This window comes from Pleurodeles waltl, chromosome 7 (assembly GCF_031143425.1).
Source record: "Pleurodeles waltl isolate 20211129_DDA chromosome 7, aPleWal1.hap1.20221129, whole genome shotgun sequence".
Taxonomy (NCBI): Eukaryota; Metazoa; Chordata; class Amphibia; order Caudata; family Salamandridae; genus Pleurodeles; species Pleurodeles waltl.
Genome location: NC_090446.1, coordinates 1,159,405,096 through 1,159,427,835, shown reverse-complemented (window position 1 = coordinate 1,159,427,835; position 22,740 = coordinate 1,159,405,096). Strand labels below are relative to the sequence as shown.

The 22,740-nt window shown below is 43.3% G+C and overlaps 1 protein-coding gene across 2 annotated transcripts in view; it reads right to left on the bottom strand.

Moving 5' to 3' along the window:
• The window catches only part of SEC14L1 (SEC14 like lipid binding 1), a 443,723-nt gene that overhangs the window by 223,234 nt on the left and 197,749 nt on the right, over positions 1-22,740 (bottom strand). For both annotated transcript variants that reach the window (XM_069200247.1, XM_069200248.1), the window contains 2 exons: positions 5,289-5,377; positions 4,982-5,052 (listed from right to left, as the gene is read on the bottom strand). In XM_069200247.1, coding sequence (XP_069056348.1) covers positions 4,982-5,052; positions 5,289-5,377 — 160 coding nt within the window. The remainder of the gene's footprint in view (positions 1-4,981; positions 5,053-5,288; positions 5,378-22,740) is intronic.

Genomic DNA, 22,740 nt, shown 5'->3' with positions numbered 1-22,740 from the left:
TGCTGTATTAGCTTATTGTAGCCGTTCTAGGAAAATAGACCCTTGTTTCCTCCCCATCCCTGCACTGCCCTAGTGTAGAGGTGACACAGTTACATCTTATTTTATAAGCTGCAGGAGAACTCGAGGCGATCTGTGTACCAGGACTTCATGTTACATATTTCCCCTTTCGCGTTTAACTGTTTGTTGAGTGATGGGAACATTTTGTTCCTGGTTGCTACAAATGTGTGTACATGGATTCAGGGCTTTTGTTGCACACTGCCTGTAATAATGTTTTCAAAATATTCGTATGGAATAACATGCCTGCTGTAACATCTATAATTAAAATCCACTAAAGATGGTAAAATAAAAAATTAAATTAAAACTGACCCACCTATGCTTCTCATCGGTCATGAATGGCAACACAGGAATGTTCAGTGAAAGTGTTAGAAGAAGACCTTGCAAATTGATAAGTGGAATGTTACCAAGGATAGCCATGGTGACACCGTGCATGCAAAATGTGGGTAAACTGCCTAGATAAATATGCATAAAAACCTGAATGTACATTAAGACAATATAATTATGCCTCCTTTGAAGAAGGGCTTTCCAAGGTGCATGGGTTCAAACGAGACAAAGTTCAGTTTAAACTAAAAAAAGTTCAGTTCAAACAAAAGGTCTAGTTATTTATACTGGGCAAAAAATCTGGTTTGGCATCTAAAGACTGCAAAGCACCTTTCTGCCATGTTTGAAGGACTTTGAAAGAAGACTAAACGTTCAATAGTCTGAGGTGAAAAAGTGATACTATTTTGGGAAGAAATTCTGGATGTGTGTGTAAGACCACCTTGTTTTTGTGCACCTGTATAAAGAATTATTATACTGATAGTGCTTGGAGTTCACTAACATCAAAAGGAAGTGATTGATACAAGAAAAACAACTTTCTGTGTTAACAACTAAAGGAAGAATGAGTCTAGTGGCTCAAAAGACGGATCAGTTATGTCTTGTTAATACAATATTGATAACCCAAGTAGCCACTGGGTGGAAAAACTATTCTCATTACTTCAATGAAGCCTTTGATGCCAGGAATTTTCCAAAGTCAAATGATTTGTCGGTTTTGTAGATAAACAGCCACTGCTGACAAATGTACTCAAATAGAAACATATGCAAGACCAGCTTTCTTTAGAGAGTGTAGGTATTGCACTATGTATGATGGATCTTGTAAAGGCTTTCATTCATAGTGGTGAACAAGGCATTTCCATTTAGCCGCATAGCCCGCCTTTGTTGCAGGCCCACATGCTTCCATAAGAATTGTCATACTCCAGATGGCAAGTTTAGATATGCTAATTTTAAGAAGTCAAGAGCTAAAATGTTACACTGAGTGACTGTGGGCTGTGGGATAAATATGATTTCTCTGTAACATGAACATATCGGGGCAGGGTCTGTTTGCAATGTGGCCAACTGAATATCTTGAGCAACTGAAAGTACCATACTTGCCTAGTCCTTGATGGAGCAACTAACATCAAAGACATTGGTATTTGTTGCATTTTGAGTACTGTTAAAAAAAATTAGTGGAAGAAATGGAAAAGCTAATGTAAATTTCCCTAGCCAGTTTATTCGCAGAGCATTCCTCTGGGACTGGGAGAGAGGGAACCTCGACGAGAAGAGTGGGCTTTTTTTGCTTTGACCTTTACTGAACAGATGTATGTCTTGTGTGTCCTACCTTTGACAGTACAAGCGGAGAATCTTGAGACTGAGCTCCACATTGTGTGCCTCATGATTGAGTCTGTTTAGTAAGACTGCAAATTCATATTTGCTAGTAAAGTGCTCTGCCAGATGTATTTCGCATTTGAAAGTCCAGTGCCACACAGACCTCTGGTGCAAACTGAACCAGGAGCAGCAAGTGTGTCACTCCCTGCTTCTAAATACAATAAACGGTAGTCATGTTATTTGTTAGTATCTGCACAGCTTTTTGTGACAGAAACACTGCCTTCAATTCTAATACAGTTAGCGGAAGTTACTGTTCCACATTTTTCAACTTTCATTGAATTGTGAAATGAAACCTATGTGCTTGTGTTCCCCGAAGGAAGGCGCCTTTCAATGGCCTTACATACAGCAGGAGATCTGCAAATTGCCGCTATTTTGTGAGATTGTGTTTCCAACTATAGCTGCCTGCGCCTGATATGAGACAACACCTCTTCTAGATCTTCCCAACCTTCAGATGCTTGTGACCACGCTGGAATACAGAACACTCTTGCAACAGGGCATTTGCAGGCATGCACTGTAATATAACTATATGCCCAATGCCACCATGCTCAACAACTTTATCACTATTCTCACTCTTATCATTCCCACTCTTGGAGATTGCAATGTCGGAAACATTGGAACCAGTCTATGGAATGCCTGAATCCTCTCCCATATTGGCAAGTCTGAGCAAAATTGGTATTGAGTGTTATGCCCTGATAATTTTGTGTTTAGCCGATGGGATTTTTTGACTCTGATGGGGAATCCAAGCAGCTTAACCAGGACTAATGTACTTTGAGTGGGACAGGCCTTTCTGAAATTTTCCTCTTTACAAATCAATTGTCTACAAAAAGGTAAACATGAACTCATTTGTGGTGGTGTGTCATACTTTTTTTTATATTAGAGATATATGAAGTAGATACCTTTATCCCTCTAATGTATAGCCCCTTTTCTCAAAAGAGCAAATCTACGTGAACTCAAAGAAGTAATCGTGCTGCACTTTGATAACAGCCACTTGCCCGTAGTTACTATCCTTGTTCCTGAGCTTAATTCCTCAGCGTTCCTCCACCAAGTGTTATGAGATCGAGGGAATGCATACAGAATCATGCTTGGATGCAGTAGGGGTTCCACAAGAACTGTAGTCTCTACTGCAGACTTTGTAACCTTGAAAACTTTGCCTTCGGCAACTGGTTATCCTGGGCCTATTCTTGTTGTTCTTGTTATCAAAAGTATGGAGCACACTACTAAGACTGTCTTACAGAGGTGCTCGAAGAGTTATTTTATTTCTTCACACAGAAACTGACTAAGGACTGTTTGGAAGTTTGCAATACATCACAAGGAAGTGGTGCTCACTGCTACGCTTGACTGACACATCAAAGCATTTATTTTATCAGAGGGCAGACCTTCTGTGGGCTGCTGGCTAATACATTACTGTTAACCGATATGAACTACTATAGAACACGAGGGGTGTGACCTATAAAATAGCAAATTCTGTGGCGAAGCTTTGTAGTTATGCTCACCTACAGGCACTATGCATCATGTCTTTGGAGGGTTTTTAAAGTTATCTATTATGATCTTTAGAGCTGTTTTTTTTTTTAGCAATTGCAAGTACTGGACCTTTCTCTCTGTCTCTCTGTCCTAGTCAAAGATTCAATAAGCAAGACAGTTTCTTCTTGTTCTACAGCCATGATAACACCATGTTGTAATGCTGCACCATTAATCACAGAATGGCATGCTGAGGTTTTATCAAGAGATAATACTCTAATGAGGTAGTGCTTTTTCACTGTCTCACTCCACTACGTTTTTGTTCCATGTATCGACAGAATGTGGAACAAAATCCTCATATGGCTGGGAACGATAATCATCCTCAGTCGGAATAGGTTTGAAGTGATCTAGCTAGAAAAAACTGATTTGTGTCTGATTCACTGGGCTCTGTAAGCTTAGGAATCTGGCAATGGTGTAAATCTGGTAAAAATGTCTCTACAAATATAATTTTACAGGGAATACCAGACTCGAAGGAAAGTGGAAGACTCTGAAATTTCGGAGTTGTTGATTTGACTGTTTATTTGCCTAGATAAATCATTCTAAGACTTTATACAATATGGTTGTGTTGGGAGCTGATAAAATATCATTTTTATCTCAAATCCGGACTATCAAGTGTATCTTCATGTGGTGAGACAGCCTTCATTGTGTTCTCGAATTCTTTTCAATACAAAGGATGTGGCACTGTCCATTCTGGATCAACCCTTGAAGAGGGTGTGCCACAGTTTACATTCTTTCTAGGGTGATCCTCTTTCAGTGTGAAGGGTGTTTTTTCAGGCTGAAGCTCTGTGTTTGGAAGCAAGTTTCAGATTCCTTGAGGTGGTCGAAGTTGAGACTTCTGGCACATTTTTGCATCACTTTTTGCTCAAGGCGTATGCTCTGAGGGCCCCAATTACAGCATGGCAGATTGTGAAACCTGAGAAGTCTCAGTACATCAACATTGTATTATTTTAACTTCAATACAATTTTTGGTCAAAGAGTTAATTATCTGAGGACTGTGCTTCCTCCTCCTCATCAAGGAACAGGTCGCCTAAAGAACTATACAAGTCTTCATTGACATCAATGTGCTCATATGCACACAAAAGTAATGCTTGAATCGTTTAACTCCATGGTGGGATGACAAGGCTACATACAATTATAAGTGGTACAGGTAATCTGTTTCAAATAATGAGGAACAACTTTTTTCAGAGTGATCTCAATGATTAAGGCACAGTTTATAAACCAGAAGCCAATCGGATTGTGCAGGTTCACACAACATCAAAAACAGTACTGAAGTGGTGTATTTTCCTCCAAACCCCCTTGTCCTAAGGAGTCATTGTCATATGGCACGAGTAGGTAGTATTCAATGGTTGTCAATGCGATAATGAAAAATTATGATGCAGTGCTTAAGTCTTCAATATAGTATGTACCATCAGTTTTCCAGACATAAAGCAGTTTCAACGACAGAGCAAGCAACTTTCGATCCAAACAACTCGATGGTGGAAAAAATATCTAAGGTAGAGTCTCCATAGATAAGCAATGTGTGTTCAGAGTATCTTGTTATGAGTCATAGTCAAAAGGGAAACTTTAATCCCAAAAGTTAGGATCATCACCAGGTAATCAGAGGAAGATAAGTATTACATGGATTTCAATAACTGAAACAGTGACTGTTCATGTTAAACAACTTAAAGAGTAAGACATGGGAAAGCACAACTTTAACTTCTTAACTTTACTTTTTTATTCTTACCTTATTGGTCGACCAAAGACTTTTGTGTTTTCTTCACAGCGTCTCAGACCTTCTTCGTTTATTGAAAGTACCTAACGGCAAAGAAATTGTGTTAAAGAGTAGCATATTTGGATGAAGTAGTAAAATGAAAACAATTCAAGTCTGAGGGGAAAATGCGAGCACAAGACATACTACCTACACTGCTATCCAAGTCTTTCAAAAGTGCATAAAGTTCATGTGCAAGATTTTTTCCAAAATGGTCCTAAAACAACTACAGCTTAGGATTGTCCTGCAAGCAATCAAACATGCAACTACTCTGCAAACTTACATGTCGAAGGAGGGATTCCTCTCCAAGAGCACGCACTAAACCTTTTGTGTCCATCTGTCCCAGTCTCAGCACATAGAGTGGACGACCATCTGTAGAAGCAGAAATAATAAAGTATTTTATATGCCATCATTATAAAAAAATATATAAAAAGTTGTGCAAAACACAAAAGAATTAACCCTTGGAAAAGGGCAGTAAACAAAAAAGCTGAAGATATCGTTGATTTATGTGTTATGAGCAGGAATATATGTCACAAGGCTGGGCCTGTTCATCACCATGTACAGTTAAATTACATGCTCCTATTGAATGCTGGTGATGTTATAATTGAACATGGAAAGAACTATCATGTGGTATGTCCTGTATCATTCAAAACAAATTAGAGAGGTACCGGTTATACTCCCAAAGGGACAGGGTTAGAGTATATACACAAACAAGAAAATTTCCCTTTGGGAATTATCATAAAGCCTATAAACTTAAGATTTATTGCTGCTACACAAATGTTGTAAAAAAGACTAACTCCTCATTCATAGCCGCATCCAAAGCCTATTCCAAATAAAATGCCCTAGTTAGACCACAATATGTTCTTGTTTTCTCATTGTTTTTTTATTTAATTTTAATAAATACACAATATAACCTCTGCAGTATGAACATACAATTCAATACTTAAAAAATTCCTTCCTCATATACACTCTAAAATACTACCACTAAAATAATTCTCTCATGTGCACTCAAAAAACTGTGTCACATGCACTCTAAGAAACTGTCGGCCAAGCATTTCAGTGATTTTCAGTTGGTTCATCCCACCTTCTTCAGGAAGAGTTCATAAGTATACAGATTCTTTCTTTCACAAGATTTAACTTTTCATTTTTCCAACGTGGCCTGCTTCTCTCATATATTTGTTCTGTTATTGTATTGAGTCACCCCTTTGGAGAATGGGTCCAGTCTCGCCTTTCCGACTATCGCGCTTCAGACTTTCAATTGGTCTATATAACACGTATTCAATTTTGGCGCTATCCTCGTCTTTCCCGTAAATGTATACTCAGGCTGACAGGTCAGAGCTGCTGAAATTTATCTGGGGATAATTTCAGGTTGCAGTATGTCCAGCAACAGAAATTATTACCCACACTGGAATTTGACGGGTCACTCATGAGGGAATAGGTTATTTTTTTAAGAACATGCAATTTATAAAAATGACCACACAAAAAGCAAAAAAACAATCAAATATAAGACAGTTAAGACATGCCTTAACACCACAGACAACACTATTGTTGTAAGCACTCAATTTGCTGATTGATGACCTTCCAATTACTCTAAAATGTTCATAATGGTAAATCGAGTGCCCAAATTCTAAACAAAAACATGAAGATCAAGCTACAAAATTGAGTCTGATTTAGACTCAGTGAAAATGATAAACTTGCCCAATATTTTGGAGGCAATGCAGGACTGCATGTCTAATGCTTTATCATGTGTGTGAACACTATTGAGGTTGAATTGATAGCTGGAGTCAACAAACATGTTAGGACAACAAGGGTCACCTTCACTACAAAACGATGCTACTAAATGGAATTGCAATGCAGTGATAAGGATAGAAATCCATATACAAATACATCTTAACATTCCAAGAAAATAAAGACATGTGTATTCAAAGTGCTTCCATCTCACATTTTCTGATCTTAAATGGTGTAAGAAAGTGCTATTTTCTTTTTTACATAGTATCCCCACTTTTTCAGCTTTCTTTCCTTAAAAATGTGCAATTGTTCTCCAATTGCAACACCACTGACCCCCACATAAGTCCCTAATAAATGGTAACTCTGGGATCTAGTGCATGGGTACCAAAGAGGGTCCCCAAGAGCTGCAGCATGTATTGTGCCACCCTCAGGGACCCCTCACCTAGCTCATGCAGACTGCCATTGCAGGCTGTGTGTCTTGGTGCAGGTAAAAGTGAAAACACGGCACACAGCCTGTGTGCCCTATTCCCTAACACTGCGTGCAATGTATGCAAGTCACCCATACAACAGGCCTTACAGCCCTAAAGCAGGGTGCATTATATTACATGAGAGGACATATCTGCCAGTGCAGATACGCCCCTGCTATGTCTTTATCGATTCGTAGAATAGTGAGTGGACAGGTAAGCCATTTTACACCCATGTGCTGGACACTAGTCAATACGAGCTCCACAGCTACATGATGGCTTCACTGAAAATAGGGATGGTTGGTATCAAGCATCTTGTATTCATAAAGACTCACTGATGCCTGTGCTGGAGTTATTAATAAATGCACACAGAGGGCACCTCAAAGGTGCCCCCTGAAAACCCACCAACTACCAGTGTGTGGAGAGTGAGTAGTTTTAGCCAGCCTGCCATCACCAGACCTGCAGGGCCATATCTGCCCTTGCTCTGCTGTGTAAGGCCCAACTGCCTGTGGCTCAGTTCCCTCAAGAGATGATTGCTCAGTTCCCTCAACAGATGATAGGTCTTCGCCTTATGGACTTCCGGTCTTTTATCTTGGAAGGCTCCAACACCTCATTTTCACCCTGGGCTTTGCATTGTGGTCTTGTTTTTCCACACACACCAATTCAGATGCACCCAGCAAAGCTGCATGGGTCTTTCTTTCGACCTCAGCCCATGCTGAGGACTCTACATTTCCTTGCAGACAAGCTACAGGAATTGCAGAGGATACCACCACCTTCATTTGGCCAGCTACCCCCTCCCCCACTTTAAGAACACCATTGCCATGGGATGGAACCTAGCTTGGTTGTCAGCATTGATAACGGTGAAAGTTCCACCAGTCAGATACCTTTCTGGGGATGTCAATTTCTCAGTCACCAAGGTGACACTTGCACCTGTTTCCCTCCGTGCTTCAACTTTGATCCCATGAATACAAGGCTGTTGTCTGTACTTCTCCAGGTTACTTGGCCAGACAGTCAGGAAAGCTACTAAAGAGAATAAAGTTGTTTCTGGGAGCTCTCTGACATGGTCAGGGCCCACCTGGAGCAGATGGGGCACTAGGGGGGATTCTTTTTGGGACCGGCAGGGGCGCCAATTTGGGGCACATTGGCTTTGCAATTGAAGCACCAAGCCTTCTTGGGATCCCAGTTCCTACCCTGGTACCCCACCCTTGCTCTGTGTTTTGTCTTGGGGCCCACCCTCTTGAATAGGCTTTTGAGGCCTTTAGAAGACTTTGTTTTTATCTTTAGACTGGTCAATATCTTTCCCAAGAGGGCTTAGAAACCCCTTTCTTTTGGTCAACCCCATAATGAGCTGTCTTGGATATCCTAGTCTTGACCCAGTGTTCTGCCTTCTTTCCCAATACTTGCGGAGAAATTGGACATAGGTCTACAAGGTACTAATGCAGGTTTTCAAAAACACAGTTACTTAACAGATGTTCTTTCATAATAAGTTAATAAGTTTATAAAGCCCATCATAGTATTGCACCTGGTTGCCTTTTAACCAGCCACCCAGTCTTCTGACTGAGAAGTGAACAAAGTCTACCCAGGATTGGCCAGAGGTTTTTCTAGTCTCCCTGAACCTGATCCTGTATTCCTCAGTGGTGAGTCCAAAGCCCTCAATCAGGGTATCCTTCATGCAGTCATAGGACTCAGTATCTGCCTCATTCAGTGTCAGGAGCCTATCCATAAACTTTCCAGAGAACAGCTCCCAGATTAGAGAACTCCAAAACATTTGGCAGAGTTTTTTTCATTTCACAAGCCCTCTCAAAGGCTGTAAACCACTTGGTGATAGCATCATCTTCTACATATTTGGGGATAATCCCTTTGAGGCTCTTAGTGTCAAAAGCTTCTTTTTTCTCCCTTTTTAAAACTGTGCTGCCACCAGATATGTGTCCTAGGCCCATTTCAGCTCTTTGGACTCCAATTCTATCCTCTTAGCCAACTTCTAGAGTTCAGCATCTTCACTTTCCCCATCTCCCGGTGTACTATCAGAAGTGCTCCCAGTGTTTTTACTGTCAGTGGAGATTTGGAGGGATTCATCATTCTCTTCCACCCCCCCCCCCCCTTCCTCCTTACTCTCAAGAAGGGGCATCTTTACTTGCCACCAGAGAGTGACTTCTAACAGTTATGTACTGTGAACATCCATATGGGCAGGGAGAAAGGGCCAAAACCTGACCTGGAACAGTGTTCTAAAACCCAGACAGGGATGCCTGGAGGGGGATGAGGCCTAGATTATAGAGCCAAGTATGGGCCCACAGAGACTTCCAAGTTCCATTGCACAGCACGCATATGCCTCCTGGCATAGTCAACTAGCAGAATGGAGGATGGCCGGAAATCTAAACGCTGCTCTCACCAAGACCTTGACCCAAGGCTGAAACACTGGGATCATAACCTGAATTTCTCGGACATGTGATGGAGTGAACATCTGAAGCTGCACTGTCTCCAGCGAGGCGCCAATAAAAGAGAGCCTTTGCAAAGAAGTTAGGTATGACTTTGGGACATTGATAGTGAACCCCAACAATGTTAGGAGGCTTGCCGTCATCTTGAGGTGGTCTACGATAGACTGTGGAATGCCCGCCTTCAATAGCTAGTCGATGTAGAGGAAAACTGGTATCCGTAACCTAAGAACATCTGCTGCAACCAGTGGCATCACTTTTGTGAACACCGTAGGGGCACTGGTGAGGTCTAAGGGGAGCACAGCAAAAGGGAAATGCTAATGACCTACCTTGAGCCACATACATCTGTGGGACTGCAGGATGGGAATATGAAAGTACACATCCTGTAGATCCAAAGCTACCATCCAGTCACCTGAATCCAGGTCAGACAGAACACATGCACACGCTGGCCTCTTGAATTTGGCCTTCCTCCAAAAGGCAGTCACAGGGCGGAGATTCAAAATGGAACTAAAGTCTGTCCTTCATGGGGAAATACCTAAAGAAACAGACAGACCCAATTTCCTGGACTGGATCACCCTTTATGGTTCCCTTGACCAAAAGAGCCTACACCTCTTGAAGGAAGATAGACATGCTCTCCTCTTCGAGATGTTGGGATGTTCATGTGAGGTGCGGTGGGCTGAAAAGGAATGGCGAGGCATACTGGCAGGTGGTCTATTTTGCCACCCATGTAGGAAGTGTCCGATCCTGCCTCCCACACAATTCTCATGTGCTGCTAAGGGCAAAATAAAGTGGCATTGTGGATGGGTGACTGGGACAGTCGCTGCCCTTGACGGCCTGGGCGTTGTCTGCTTGGTCTCCGCCCCGATCCCAAAAGAAATGGGATGTTTGCTGTTGGGACGTTGAGTCCTGGGCAGGTGATACGCTAATCCTCTGGAGTAGCATCAAAAGGGGCGAAACCAGTGAGGGTGTCTCACCGGGGAATAGGAAGGGGAATAGGAAGGCCAAGGGAACATGCAGCTTGCTTTAAATGATTACAATGATAAAAATCAGACTTCTCGCCAAACAGGCAAGTCCCATCAAATGGCATGTCCATGATAGAGGCTTGCACGTCTCTAGAGAAGCCGTTGGATCACATCTAGGGGCACCTTCGAAGCACCATGCTACTTCAACTGCTCTACCCAAGCAGTGAGTAGTATCCAGCCCAGAGCAGATAATATATTCTGCGGGATCCCGATCATCCTGGATGATGTGAGCCAAATTACCTTAAACTCCTCAGACTGCCAACAAGATCTCACCAACCATGTTCCATAAAGCATGGATATATCACCTCAGTAGGCAGCTGTATTTGACTGACAAGAGGCCAAGCGTGGGCAAGGAAAATATCCGCTTTGCAAAGTTCTCAAGGCATTTGGACTCCCTCTAAGAAGGGGATGTGGGGAAAGAACTGTGGTTAATCCTACTTGTGGATACGTCAGCCACCATAGTCTTTGGTGTAGAGCATCATCTGACGACAACCTGTCTGTTTACTAGCGGGCGGGAACAGGGCTTACATCAGATGCCAATAAGCTTGTAATTCGAGGACTCATTAAATGGGAGTAAAGCATCTGATGACGGCTGTACAGGTTGTAAAATCTGTCAGAACATTGGTTTTGACCTCCATAGTGGTCAATTGCAAGTTAACTACAGCGAAGAGGCACTTTTCCCTGCAGGTGGTCCAGAAGGAGAACACAAACCAGTGGTTGGGAAACCGTGCAATCCACTGGCATCTTGTGAATTCATATGCAGCTTATAATACTTATACTGTTGGGGAAAGTACTCTCTTTCCTCACAACTGTCATCCTTAAAGGCTTATTGCCTCTTGTTAGATTCTGAACCAAACAGTTGGTGGAGTGCTGGGGTGCAGCTCCAGGACAGGGGCGTTGTTCTGTTTAAGTGGGAATGAACTGGAGCCTGGTGTATCTCTATGGCGTTGAGGTGAAGTCCCTGTCGAGGCTGAGATGGATTCAGCTCAGAGTCACATAGGGAGATGGGTATGAAATCATCATATTGTGCTGGTGTCGATGTCACAGGGACCACCATGGATTTAAGTGCTAGACTGGAAGTTGGCTCCGGGATCAGAGCAGACCCCAAGAAAGGGTCTGGAGGCACAGATGTTGCAGAGAGTACACCTCAGGTGATGTCCTGACTGGAGACCTCCACGGATCTTTGGTCCGTGAATATGTGCCAGAGGGAGCTGTAATGGGGTAGAAAACGTGCAACATAATATTGGACTAGGTTTCAACCTGAAGTAATTACTAGTGGCTAAGATCAATTCAAGCATTCCATCTATCACATTTTTGCATACTTCAGTGCAATGGCCTAAGAGGGACGGTGTGAGGAAATGGGATGTATTATATGGTGTGGTTATTCAACGTCACTGTGTAATACAATTACCAACCCCTTTAGGACCCTTGGGTTTCATCTATCAAACCCTCAGGAAAATCCTGGGTAGATGCTGCACTGAGTAGTAAGGCTTACACGGAGGAACAAATGTAAAGCACTGAAAAAGCATCATTACAAATTAAGAAGAAATTGACACGACTCAAGAAATCTGACACCATTTTATAAATTCAGACTGTATTTTTTTTTTTTAAATAAGATTTTAGTCACTAAAACGAAAAAGATCCACCAGAGGGTTCTAGAGATTTAGACTTTACAAGCAATGATAATTCAAAGCAAATTTCACTTAACTGTGAACACGCCTTCACAAAGCCCACAAATTGGACACTTAACTTTTTCAAGGAAATCTTAAGTGTCAATGTGATCGGTTACAAGTATCTAGAGGCAGCCAAATCCAGCAGCAATAGGCCAGGGGGACAGTTATCTTCACAGAAGCAGTAGTCCTTCAGCAGTTTCAGGTACTTTATCCCCGCTGCAATGCATCCTTATTTAGTTGAGATGCAAGGGATGAAGGATGCTGAAGATGCTCCATGGATGTAATGAGGTTGAGGGGGGTCTTCCTGCAGGGATTCCTTGGTCCACTAAGATGGTGAGGGGGTCCTGTTTGCAGGGTCATCCCCCCACGAGAGCCTCTCTAGTCTGGCCAGAGTCCAGTGGTCTGCTGTCACAGGCTAATCCTTCCTGGGTCGATAACTTCCCTTCTGAGGGTCCACAGCAACCCTACAACAGCACTCCCGGGTTCAGACAACTCGTTGCAACTCTGTGCATTGGTCTTGGTCCTCAGCGGTGGTAGTGGCATGAAGACCTTGGGATATCAACTTGCTCCAGTAGGGTCCTTCAGCTGTTTGATCACTGTGCAGCGAACAGGAGGCCATTTGTATGGCCCCTGGAGTCTCTGGGTTTGACATGGCTCTGGCTCAGCTTCTCCCCAAGCAGGACACATGAGGAACAGTCCCTTTCTACGTTAGCCACCAGCTGCAGTCCTTGTTGGTGCAGTCTCTCTTTGCTGGTCCCTCGATGCAGTAGTGCAGTCCTTCTTCCAAGCATGTTGAGATCTGAGTTCTGGGTGCCAGGACTGCCCTCTTTATGTTCAGCAAATGCCCTCAGGGTAGGATGCTGTTCGTCTCCAATGAGCTACCAGGTTCACTTGTTCCTGATGGCCACTTCCTAGAAGTGTGGCTTCTGGCTATCCCAGGATGCACCACCCTTCCCACTCTCAACCCTTCTCTCAACACTCAGAGCTCCCTAGTCTACTCCCAGTGGTGTGGCAACCAAGGAGCTACATGTCTCTGGAAAATCCGTCTTGACAACTGCCTTTTCCTCTCTCCAGTGCCAGCCTGTGTGCCTAAACACTACAGTAGCCCCTCTCCCAAGTGATAAACATTTGACCCTAAATGGCGACTCCTCCTTTGAAGCTCGACTTTTGGGCTAAACCCCATGTGGCTTCCCGCAGGAGGAAGAAAACACCTCTCTCCCTTGCAGGCACCTATTGTGTATTTTCCTGGCAGTCTTTAGCACGTCTTCCCAGGAGAGGCAGTCTCTCGGCCTGCATTATGCCCATGATGCCCTTCCCTTAATATTTGGGGGGGGGGGCTAACCCCGTTGCGGTAATTTTTTGTGTAGTTTTCTATGTAAGTTACAGCTTTTTCTTTATGTTCACACTCATTTGGGTAGTTTCATTTTCTTATGGTCCTGATGAAACGCCACTTGATCCACAGTGACTACCAAGGCGTGAAACATGTTGACCTGTAATTGGGGTTAGAGTTCATGTCCCTTTGCCTTTCACTTAGTTGGACAGAGTAGTGGAACATTATTTCCTTTCTTCTCCCCTTTGTTTTTAACCTTGACCAAGATCTACCACGTACAATAAATTTGTTGCAGTGCGGTTCTCGAGCCAATTTTGATCTATTTTCCCCAGCTCTCCGCTTTCTTAAGTAGGTCTGAATTTTTTCCTACCCCTTTTTCTTGGCACGCACTTTAAAAGACCTCTGGCACAGAGCCCCCTTGTTGGGCCCGTCAGACACTGGAGAGTCAGTCCGACAAGGAGCAGACCCGCTGATGAAGCATGACATCCAGTGGCTGTGTGAGGTTTCTAGCTTCTAAATATAGAAGTGCCTTGGTGACCTTGGTCTATCTATGGGGAACCCTGTACTCCGATTTCTACTGATCTCAGGTGCAGCCACTATCCCGCTATTTCTCAGACACGTATTCCTAGTAGCATGCAAACAATTTATAAAAAATGAGGTGGTCTTAACATGTGTGAACAGTAAGAAAAAAAGAAAAAACAACAGCAATAAGAGATCTGTAAAACTCATAAGAAATATATGCTTCAAAAAGCAAAATGGATCAGTCTAGTAGCAGTCTATCAATTTTAATAAACAATAATCTGAGAATAAATAGCACTACATACATATTGATAGCAAAGGTGTATTATTCATTAAAGTATATTAAAAGCAAAGCCAAACTTGATTCCACCCTCACCGAGCTGGAGAACATCCTGAAATGTCACAGCAAATGTTGGTAGTAATTATGGGTGATTTAAACAGAAATTTATTATATCCATCCCACTAAAAATCCGTCAGTTGAGGACTCCCCTGAGGTAGTCTGGAATATCGATTTTCTTTTAATTCCATTTATATATTTTGGAGGGTAATTTAAAAAAAAAAAAAAAAAAAAAAAAAAGGAGCTTGGAGATCGCTCCCCAAAAATATGGTAGCGAACCTGTAATGGGCATAAATGTTTTTTTTATTTTTTTAACATGTACATTTTGTTAACAACGTATTAAGAATTCATGTATACATTTTGAACAGTAGGTGGCAGTGTTAGACTGACTGGATGTTTCTTTAACAGTTAGCGTGGTAGTAGATTGCGTGCTGAAGGTATTTCACATGTGAATTAATTTAAATGTGTGGTAGTGGTATGCGTTGTTAAAATGTGCGCTGTAAAAATGTGCGTGGTGAAGGAACGCGTGGTAATGTCCTACAACCGCTCCGAATGGCCTTGGCAACATTTAGAATTCCACATTTGGCTTGATACGGTTGTAATGCTCGGTAATATTTCCAAAACTATGGAACCGTATAGTGGTGAAATGCCAATACAAAATATAAAATAAATTAAGTGTACAGAAATTAAAAGGAACTCGTCCTCAATTATAAATTTTTATCAGTCAAGACTTCATACAAAGACTGTGGCCCTCTTCATAATAATCACCAATCATTAGACCTGCTCACCGAATGGGAAGTTTTGTTAAAATTGAGCGTACAATTTATATCTGCCAATTCTGCCCATTAATCCAACTACACAAACTCCTCCATGTACCAAGGCACTATGAGTCTTGCAATTACTTTAGCAAAACGGCACAAGAGGAAACTAAGGTAATTCATATAAGATAATAAGAAAAAGCCTGGATCAAACTAATTGTAGCAATTAAATTAAAAACTACAAACGAATTTTGGTATTTGATCTTAAAGGGAACTTAAGTCATACAAGTCAGCTAATGATTACTTTGTCCTAAATGCATCCTAGAAAAACAAATAAAGAATCTTCATTCAAGTACTAACATTATGTAAACCCCAATGCTGAACTACTGAAACATAACACTAGATGTATCATAAAAAGTAACAAAAGACTTATGTAGGAAGTTGGCTCTCATTGCACTATTTCAAAGTAAGGAATAGTATGCACAGAGTCCAAGGGTTCCCCTTAGAGGTAAGATAGTGGCAAAAAGAATTCTAATGCTCTATTTTGTCGTAGTGTGGTCGAGCAGTAGGCTAATCAGAGGGTAGTGTTAAGCATTTGTTGTACACACACAGGCAATAAATAAGGAACACACACTCAGACAATTCCAGGCCAATAGGTTTTTGTACAGAAAAATATATTTTCTTAGTTTATTTTAAGAACCACAGGTTCAAGATTTAATATTAATACTTCAAATGAAAGGTATTTCAGGTAGGTACTTTAGGAACTTTGAATTAGGAAAATAGCATATACAGTTTTCACATAAATGACATATAGCAATTTTAAAACTAGACACTGCAATTTTCAACAGTTCCTGGGGGAGGTATGTGTTTGTTAGTTTTTGCAGGTAAGTAAACAACCTACGGGGTTCAAGTTTGGGTCCAAAGTAGCCCACCGTTGGGGGTTCAAAGCAACCCCAAAGTTTCACACCAGCAGCTCAGGGCCAGTCAGGTGCACAGGTCAAAGTGGTGCCCAAAAGGCATAGGCTTCAATGGAAAAGGGGGTGTCCCGGTTCCAGTCTGTCAGCAGGTAAGTACCCGCGTCTTCGGAGGGCAGACCAGGGGGGTTTTGTAGGGCACCGGGGGGGACACAAGCCCACACAGAAAGTACACCCTCAGCGGCTTCAATGGAAAAGGGGGTGTCCCGGTTCCAGTCTGTCAGCAGGTAAGTACCCGCGTCTTCGGAGGGCAGACCAGGGGGGTTTTGTAGGGCACCGGGGGGACACACAAGCCCACACAGAAAGTACACCCTCAGCGGCACGGGGCGACCGGTGAAGTGTGCAAACAAGCGTCGGGTTTGCAATAGAAATCAATGGGAGACCAAGGGGTCTCTTCAGCGATGCAGGCAGGCAAGGGGGGGGGGGGGGGGGGGGGGGGGGGAGGGGTTCCTCGGGGTAACAACCACCTGGGCAAGGGAGAGCGCCACCAGGGGGTCGCTCCTGCACTGGACGTCGGATCCTTCAGGTCCTGGGGGCTGCGGGTGCAGAGTCTTTAACAGGCGTCGGGTCTTTAAAGCAGGCAGTTGCGGTCAGGGGGAGCCTAGGGATTCCCTCTGCAGGCGTCGCTGTGGGGACTCAGGGGGGTCAACTCTGGCTACTCACGGTCTCGTAGTCGCTGAGGAGTCCTCCCTGTGGTGTTTGTTCTCCACAAGTCGAGCCAGGGGCGTCGGGTGCAGAGTGCAAAGTCTCACGCTTCAGACGGGAAACGTGTGTTGGTTCAAAGTTACTTCTTTGTTGCAAAGTTGCAGTCTTTGTGGAACAGAGCCGCTGTCCTCAGGAGTTCTTGGTCCTCTTAGATACAGGGTAGTCCTCTGAGGCTCCAGAGGTTGCTGGACCCTGGGAACGCGTCGCTGGAACAGTGTCTTTAGAAGTGGGGAGACAGGCCGGTAGAGCTGGGGCCAAAGCAATTGGTGTCTCCATCTTCTCTGCAGGTTTTCAGTTCAGCAGTCCTCTTCTTCTTGGGTTGCAGGAATCCGAGTTCCTAGGTTCTGGGGAGCCTCTAAATACTGAATGTAGGGGTGTGTTTAGGTCTGGGGGGTTAGTAGCCAATGGCTACTAGCCCTGAGGGTGGCTACACCCTCTTTGTGCCTCCTCCTGAGGGGAGGGGGGCACATTCCTATCCCTTTTGGGGGAATCTTCCATCTGCAAGATGGAGGATTTCTAAAAGTCAGTCACCTCAACTCAGGATGCCTTAGGGGCTGCCCTGACTGGCCAGTGACGACTCTTTGTTTTTCTCATTATCTCCTCCGGCCTTGCCGCCAAAAGTGGGGCCGTAGCCGAAGGGGGCGGGCAACTCCACTAGCTGGAGTGCCCTGGGGTACTGTAACAAAGAGGGTGAGCCTTTGAGGGTCACCGCCAGGTGTTACAGTTCCTGCAGGGGGAGGTGAGAAGCACCTCCACCCAGTACAGGCTTTGTTACTAGCCCCAGAGTGACAAAAGGCACTCTCCCCATGTGGCCAGCAACATGTCTGGTGTGTGGCAGGCTGCTAAAACCAGTCAGCCTACACAGGTAGTCGGTTAAGGTTTCAGGGGGCACCTCTAAGGTGCCCTCTGGGGTGTTTGTTACAATAAAATGTACACTGGCATCAGTGTGCATTTATTGTGCTGAGAAGTTTGATACCAAACTTCACAGTTTTCAGTGTAGCCATTATGGTGCTGTGGAGTTTGTGCATGACAGACTCCCAGACCATATACTCTTATGGCTACCCTGCACTTACAATGTCTACGGTTTTGCTTAGACACTGTAGGGGCATAGTGCTCATGCACTTATGCCCTCACCTATGGTATAGTGTACCCTGCCTTAGGGGTGTAAGGCCTGCTAGAGGGGTGACTTATCTATACTTCATAGGCAGTGTGAGGTTGGCATGGCACCCTGAGGGGAGTGCCATGTCGACTTAGTCTTTTTATCCCCACTAGCACACACATGCTGGCAAGCAGTGTGTCTGTGCTGAGTGAGGGGTCCCCAGGGTGGCATAAGACATGCTGCAGCCCTTAGAGACCTTCCCTGGCATCAGGGCCCTTGGTACCAAGGGTACCAGTTACAAGGGACTTACCTGGATGCCAGGGTGTGCCAATTGTGGAAACAAAGGTACAGGTTAGGGAAAGAACACTGGTGCTGGGGCCTGGTTAGCAGGCCTCAGCACACTTTAAAATCAAAACTTAGCATCAGCAAAGGCAAAAAGTCAGGGGGTAACCATGCCAAGGAGGCATTTCCTTACAACTTATTAAAAATGATAAATCACCACAGGCTGCTGGTCCAAACGGCACCCTCTTCGATGTCTTAAAAGCAGAATCATCCTTGTGGAGCTCACTATTACACAATTTATTAATCAGAGCAATACAAACCGGTAAAGTACCATCATCATGGAAAACAGATATTTCGTTGAATTCATAAAAGGGGACCAACCCCTCCCCCCCCCAAAATACTGGTTAATAGCGCTTCTTGTCTCCTCGCTATGATGAAGATCTGTTGATCGAAATGCGTCATTAAACTTTACTTGCATCTGAAACTTTGGAGTGCGATCTTTTTGAATGCCTGTGAGGAGAGGCATTTCCTTTAAAATATAAATATTATATATATATATATATATATATATATATATATGTGTCACTCACCCAGTATACATCTGTTCGTGGCATGTTCCGCTGCAGATTCACATGCTGTGCACTGTTCCTGCCATCTAGTGTTGGGCTCGGAGTGTTACAAGTTGTTTTTCTTCGAAGAAGTCTTTTCAAGTCAGGGGACTGAGTGACTCCTCCCTTTCGGCTCCATTGCGCATGGGCATCGACTCCATCTTAGATTGTTTCCCGCATAGGGTGAGGTAGAAGTGGTAGAATGAGAATAGTAAAGATGTCCATGCAATGGAATAGATATGTATGTACATAGTTTGTGCTATAGGAATGTTTATTTACATATATACATTTTGTAATTGCAACTTCAACGGCTACAGGCTCTCGGGGAGGTGGGACGCCGCATGTGAAACTGCAGCGGAACATGCCACAAACCGATGTACACTGGGTAAGTGACACTTTCCGTTCAATGGCATGTGTAGCTGCAGATACACATGCTGTGCATAGACTACAAAGCAGTAATCCTCCCAAAAGCGGTGGTCAGCCTGTAGGAGTTGAAGTTGTTAGAAATAATGTTCTTAGTACAGCCTGTCCTACTGTGGCTTGTTGTGTTGCTAACACATCTACACAGTAGTGTTTGGTAAACGTATGAGGTGTAGACCAAGTGGCTGCCTTACAAATTTCTGTCATTGGTATGTTACCTAGAAAGGCCATTGTTGCTCCTTTCTTTCTAGTGGAGTGTGCCTTTGGTGTAATGAGTAGCTCTCTTTTAGCTTTTCGGTAACAAGTTTGTATGCATTTAACTATCCATCTGGCTATGCCCCGTTTGGATATATGGTTACCAGTATGGGGTTTTTGGAAAGCGATGAACAATTGCTTAGTTTTACGAAATGGTTTTGTTCTGTCTATATAATACATTAGTGCTCTTTTTATGTCTAATGTATGCAGCGCTCTTTCTGCTACTGAGTCTGGCAGTGGGAAGAAGACTGGGAGCTCCACAGTTTGGTTTAAATGAAACGGTGAAATGACTTTTGGCAGAAATTTTGGATTTGTGCGGAGAACTACTTTATGTTTGTGTACTTGTATAAAGGGTTCTTCAATAGTGAACACCTGGATTTCGCTAACTCTTCGTAGTGAAGTGATGACTATTAGAAATGCTACCTTCCAAGTTAAGAGTTAACAATTGGATTTGGCATGAATGCATTGGTTCAAAAGGTGGACCCATGAGTTGTGTCAGTACAATATAAATATTCCACGAGGGTACCAATGGGGTTCTTGGAGGTATGATTCTTTTTAGTCCTTCCATAAAGGCTTTAATAACTGGTATTCTAAAAAGTGATTTTGTGTGTTTAATCTGCAAGTAAGCAGAGATTGCAGTGAGATGAATTTTGATGGAAAAAAAAGCGAGATTTGCTTTTTGTAGGTGTAGTAAATAACTCACAATTTCTTGTATGGAGGCATCTAACGGTGTGATTTGGTTTGCCTGGCAGTAGAAAACAAACCTTTTCTATTTATTAGCATAATAACATTGCCTGTTTAACGACTTCCATACATTCATTTGGAAGATTCAGATAGCCAAACTCCAAGACTTCACGAGCCAGATTGCTTGGTTGAGCGTTGCTGGATTGGGGTGTCTGATCTGTTGTGTTGTGTTAAAAGATCTGGTCTGTTTGGGAGTTTGATATGAGGTACTACTGAGAGGTCCAACAGTGTGGTGTACCACGGCTGGCGTGCCCACGTTGGTGCTATGAGTGTTAGTTTGAGTTTGTTTTGACCTATTTTGTTGACTAGGAAAGGAATGAGTGGGTGAGGGGGAAAAGCGTAAGCAAATATACGGTACCAACTGATCCATAGAGCATTGCTTTTGGACTGAGGTTGTGGGTACCTGGATGCGAAGTTTTGGCATTTTGCATTTTGTTGCGAACAGATCTATGTCTGGTGTCCCCCAGTGATGAAAGTATTCTTGTAGTATCTGGGGATTCATTTCCCACTTGTGAGTTTGCTGGCTAATTGATTGTGAATGCCTGGAATATATTGCGCTATTAGGCGAATGTTGTTGTGAATTGCCCAATGCAAAATCTTTTGTGCTAGGAGGAATAGTAGTGATGAGTGTGTTCCCCCATTTGTTTAGGTAGTACATTATTGTCATATTGTCTGTTTTGACAAGAATGTGTTTGTGAACTAGAAGAGGTTGAAAAGCTTTTAGTGCTAGGAAGACCGCTAACAGTTCTAAATGATTTTTGTGTAGTTGTCTTTGTTGACTGTCCCATTGCCCTTGTATATTGTGATTGTTGAGGTGTGCTCCCCACCCAATCATTGACGCATCTGTTGTGAGCATGGCGTGAGGCACAGGGTCTTGAAAAGGCCGCCCTTTGTTTAAATTTACTGGGTTCCACCATTGAAGCGAATAGTGTGTTTGGCGGTCTATCAACACTAGATCTTGGAGTTGACCCTGTGCCTGCATCCACTGTTTTGCAAGGCACTGCTTTAAGGGCCGAATGTGTAGCTGCGTGTTTGGGACGATTGCGATGCATGATGCCAAGAACAAGGAGTTTCATTACAAATCTGACTGTGTAGTGCTGATTTGGTTGTATGTTTGATACCATGGTTTGGAATGATTGAACTCTTTGTGGGCTTGGAGTGGCAATTGCTCTGTGTGTGTTGAGTATTGCTCCCAAGTATTGTTCTAGTCGGGATGGTTGTGATATTTTTGGTAATTTATAGAGAACCCTAGTTTGTGTAGGGTATCTATTACATACTGTGTGTGATTTTGACACCGATGTTGAGGGTTGGCTTTTATTAGCCAATCGTCGAGATATGGGAATATGTGCATGTGATGTCTCATTATATGAGCGGCTACTACAGCGAGGCATTTTGTAAATACTCTGGGTGCTGTTGTTATCCTGAAGGGCAATACCTTGAATTGGTAATGTTTGCCCTGTATGACAAACCTGAGGTATTTTCTGTGAGATGGATGTATGGGTATGGAAAATGTCACTTACCCAGTGTACATCTGTTCGTGGCATTAGTCGCTGCAGATTCACATGCTGTGCACAGTCCGCCGTCTGGTGTTGGGCTCGGAGTGTTACAAGTTGTTTTTCTTTGAAGAAGTGTTTTCGAGTCACGAGACCGAGGGACTCCTCCCACTTCGGTTCCATTGCACATGGGCGTCGACTCCATCTTAGATTGTTTTCCCCGCAGAGGGTGAGGTAGGAGTTGTGTATGCTAGTAATAGTGCCCATGCAATGGAATGAATACGTATGTACAAAATGAAGGTTAAAGTAATATATTTACAAATGTACAAATGTTGAAGATCTACTTCTAAACGGCTACAGGCTCCCGGGGAGGCGGGTGGGCGCATGTGAATCTGCAGCGACTAATGCCACGAACAGATGTACACTGGGTAAGTGACATTTTCCGTTCGGTGGCATGTGTAGCTACAGATACACATGCTGTGCATAGACTAGTAAGCAGTAATCTCCCCAAAAGCGGTGGGTCAGCCTGTAGGAGTTGAAGTAGTTTGAAATAAAGTTCTTAGTACAGCTTGACCTACTGTGGCTTGTTGTGCAGATAACACATCTACACAGTAGTGCTTAGTAAATGTATGAGACGTAGACCATGTTGCTGCCTTACATATTTCGCTAATTGGAATATTTCCTAGAAAGGCCATAGTAGCACCTTTCTTTCTGGTTGAGTGTGCCTTTGGTGTAATAGGCAGCTCTCTCTTTGCTTTAAGATAGCAGGTTTGAATGCACCTAACTATCCATCTAGCAATGCCTTGTTTTGAAATAGGATTTCCTGTATGAGGTTTTTGAAAGGCAATAAATAGTTGTTTTGTCTTTCTAATTAGTTTTGTTCTGTCAATGT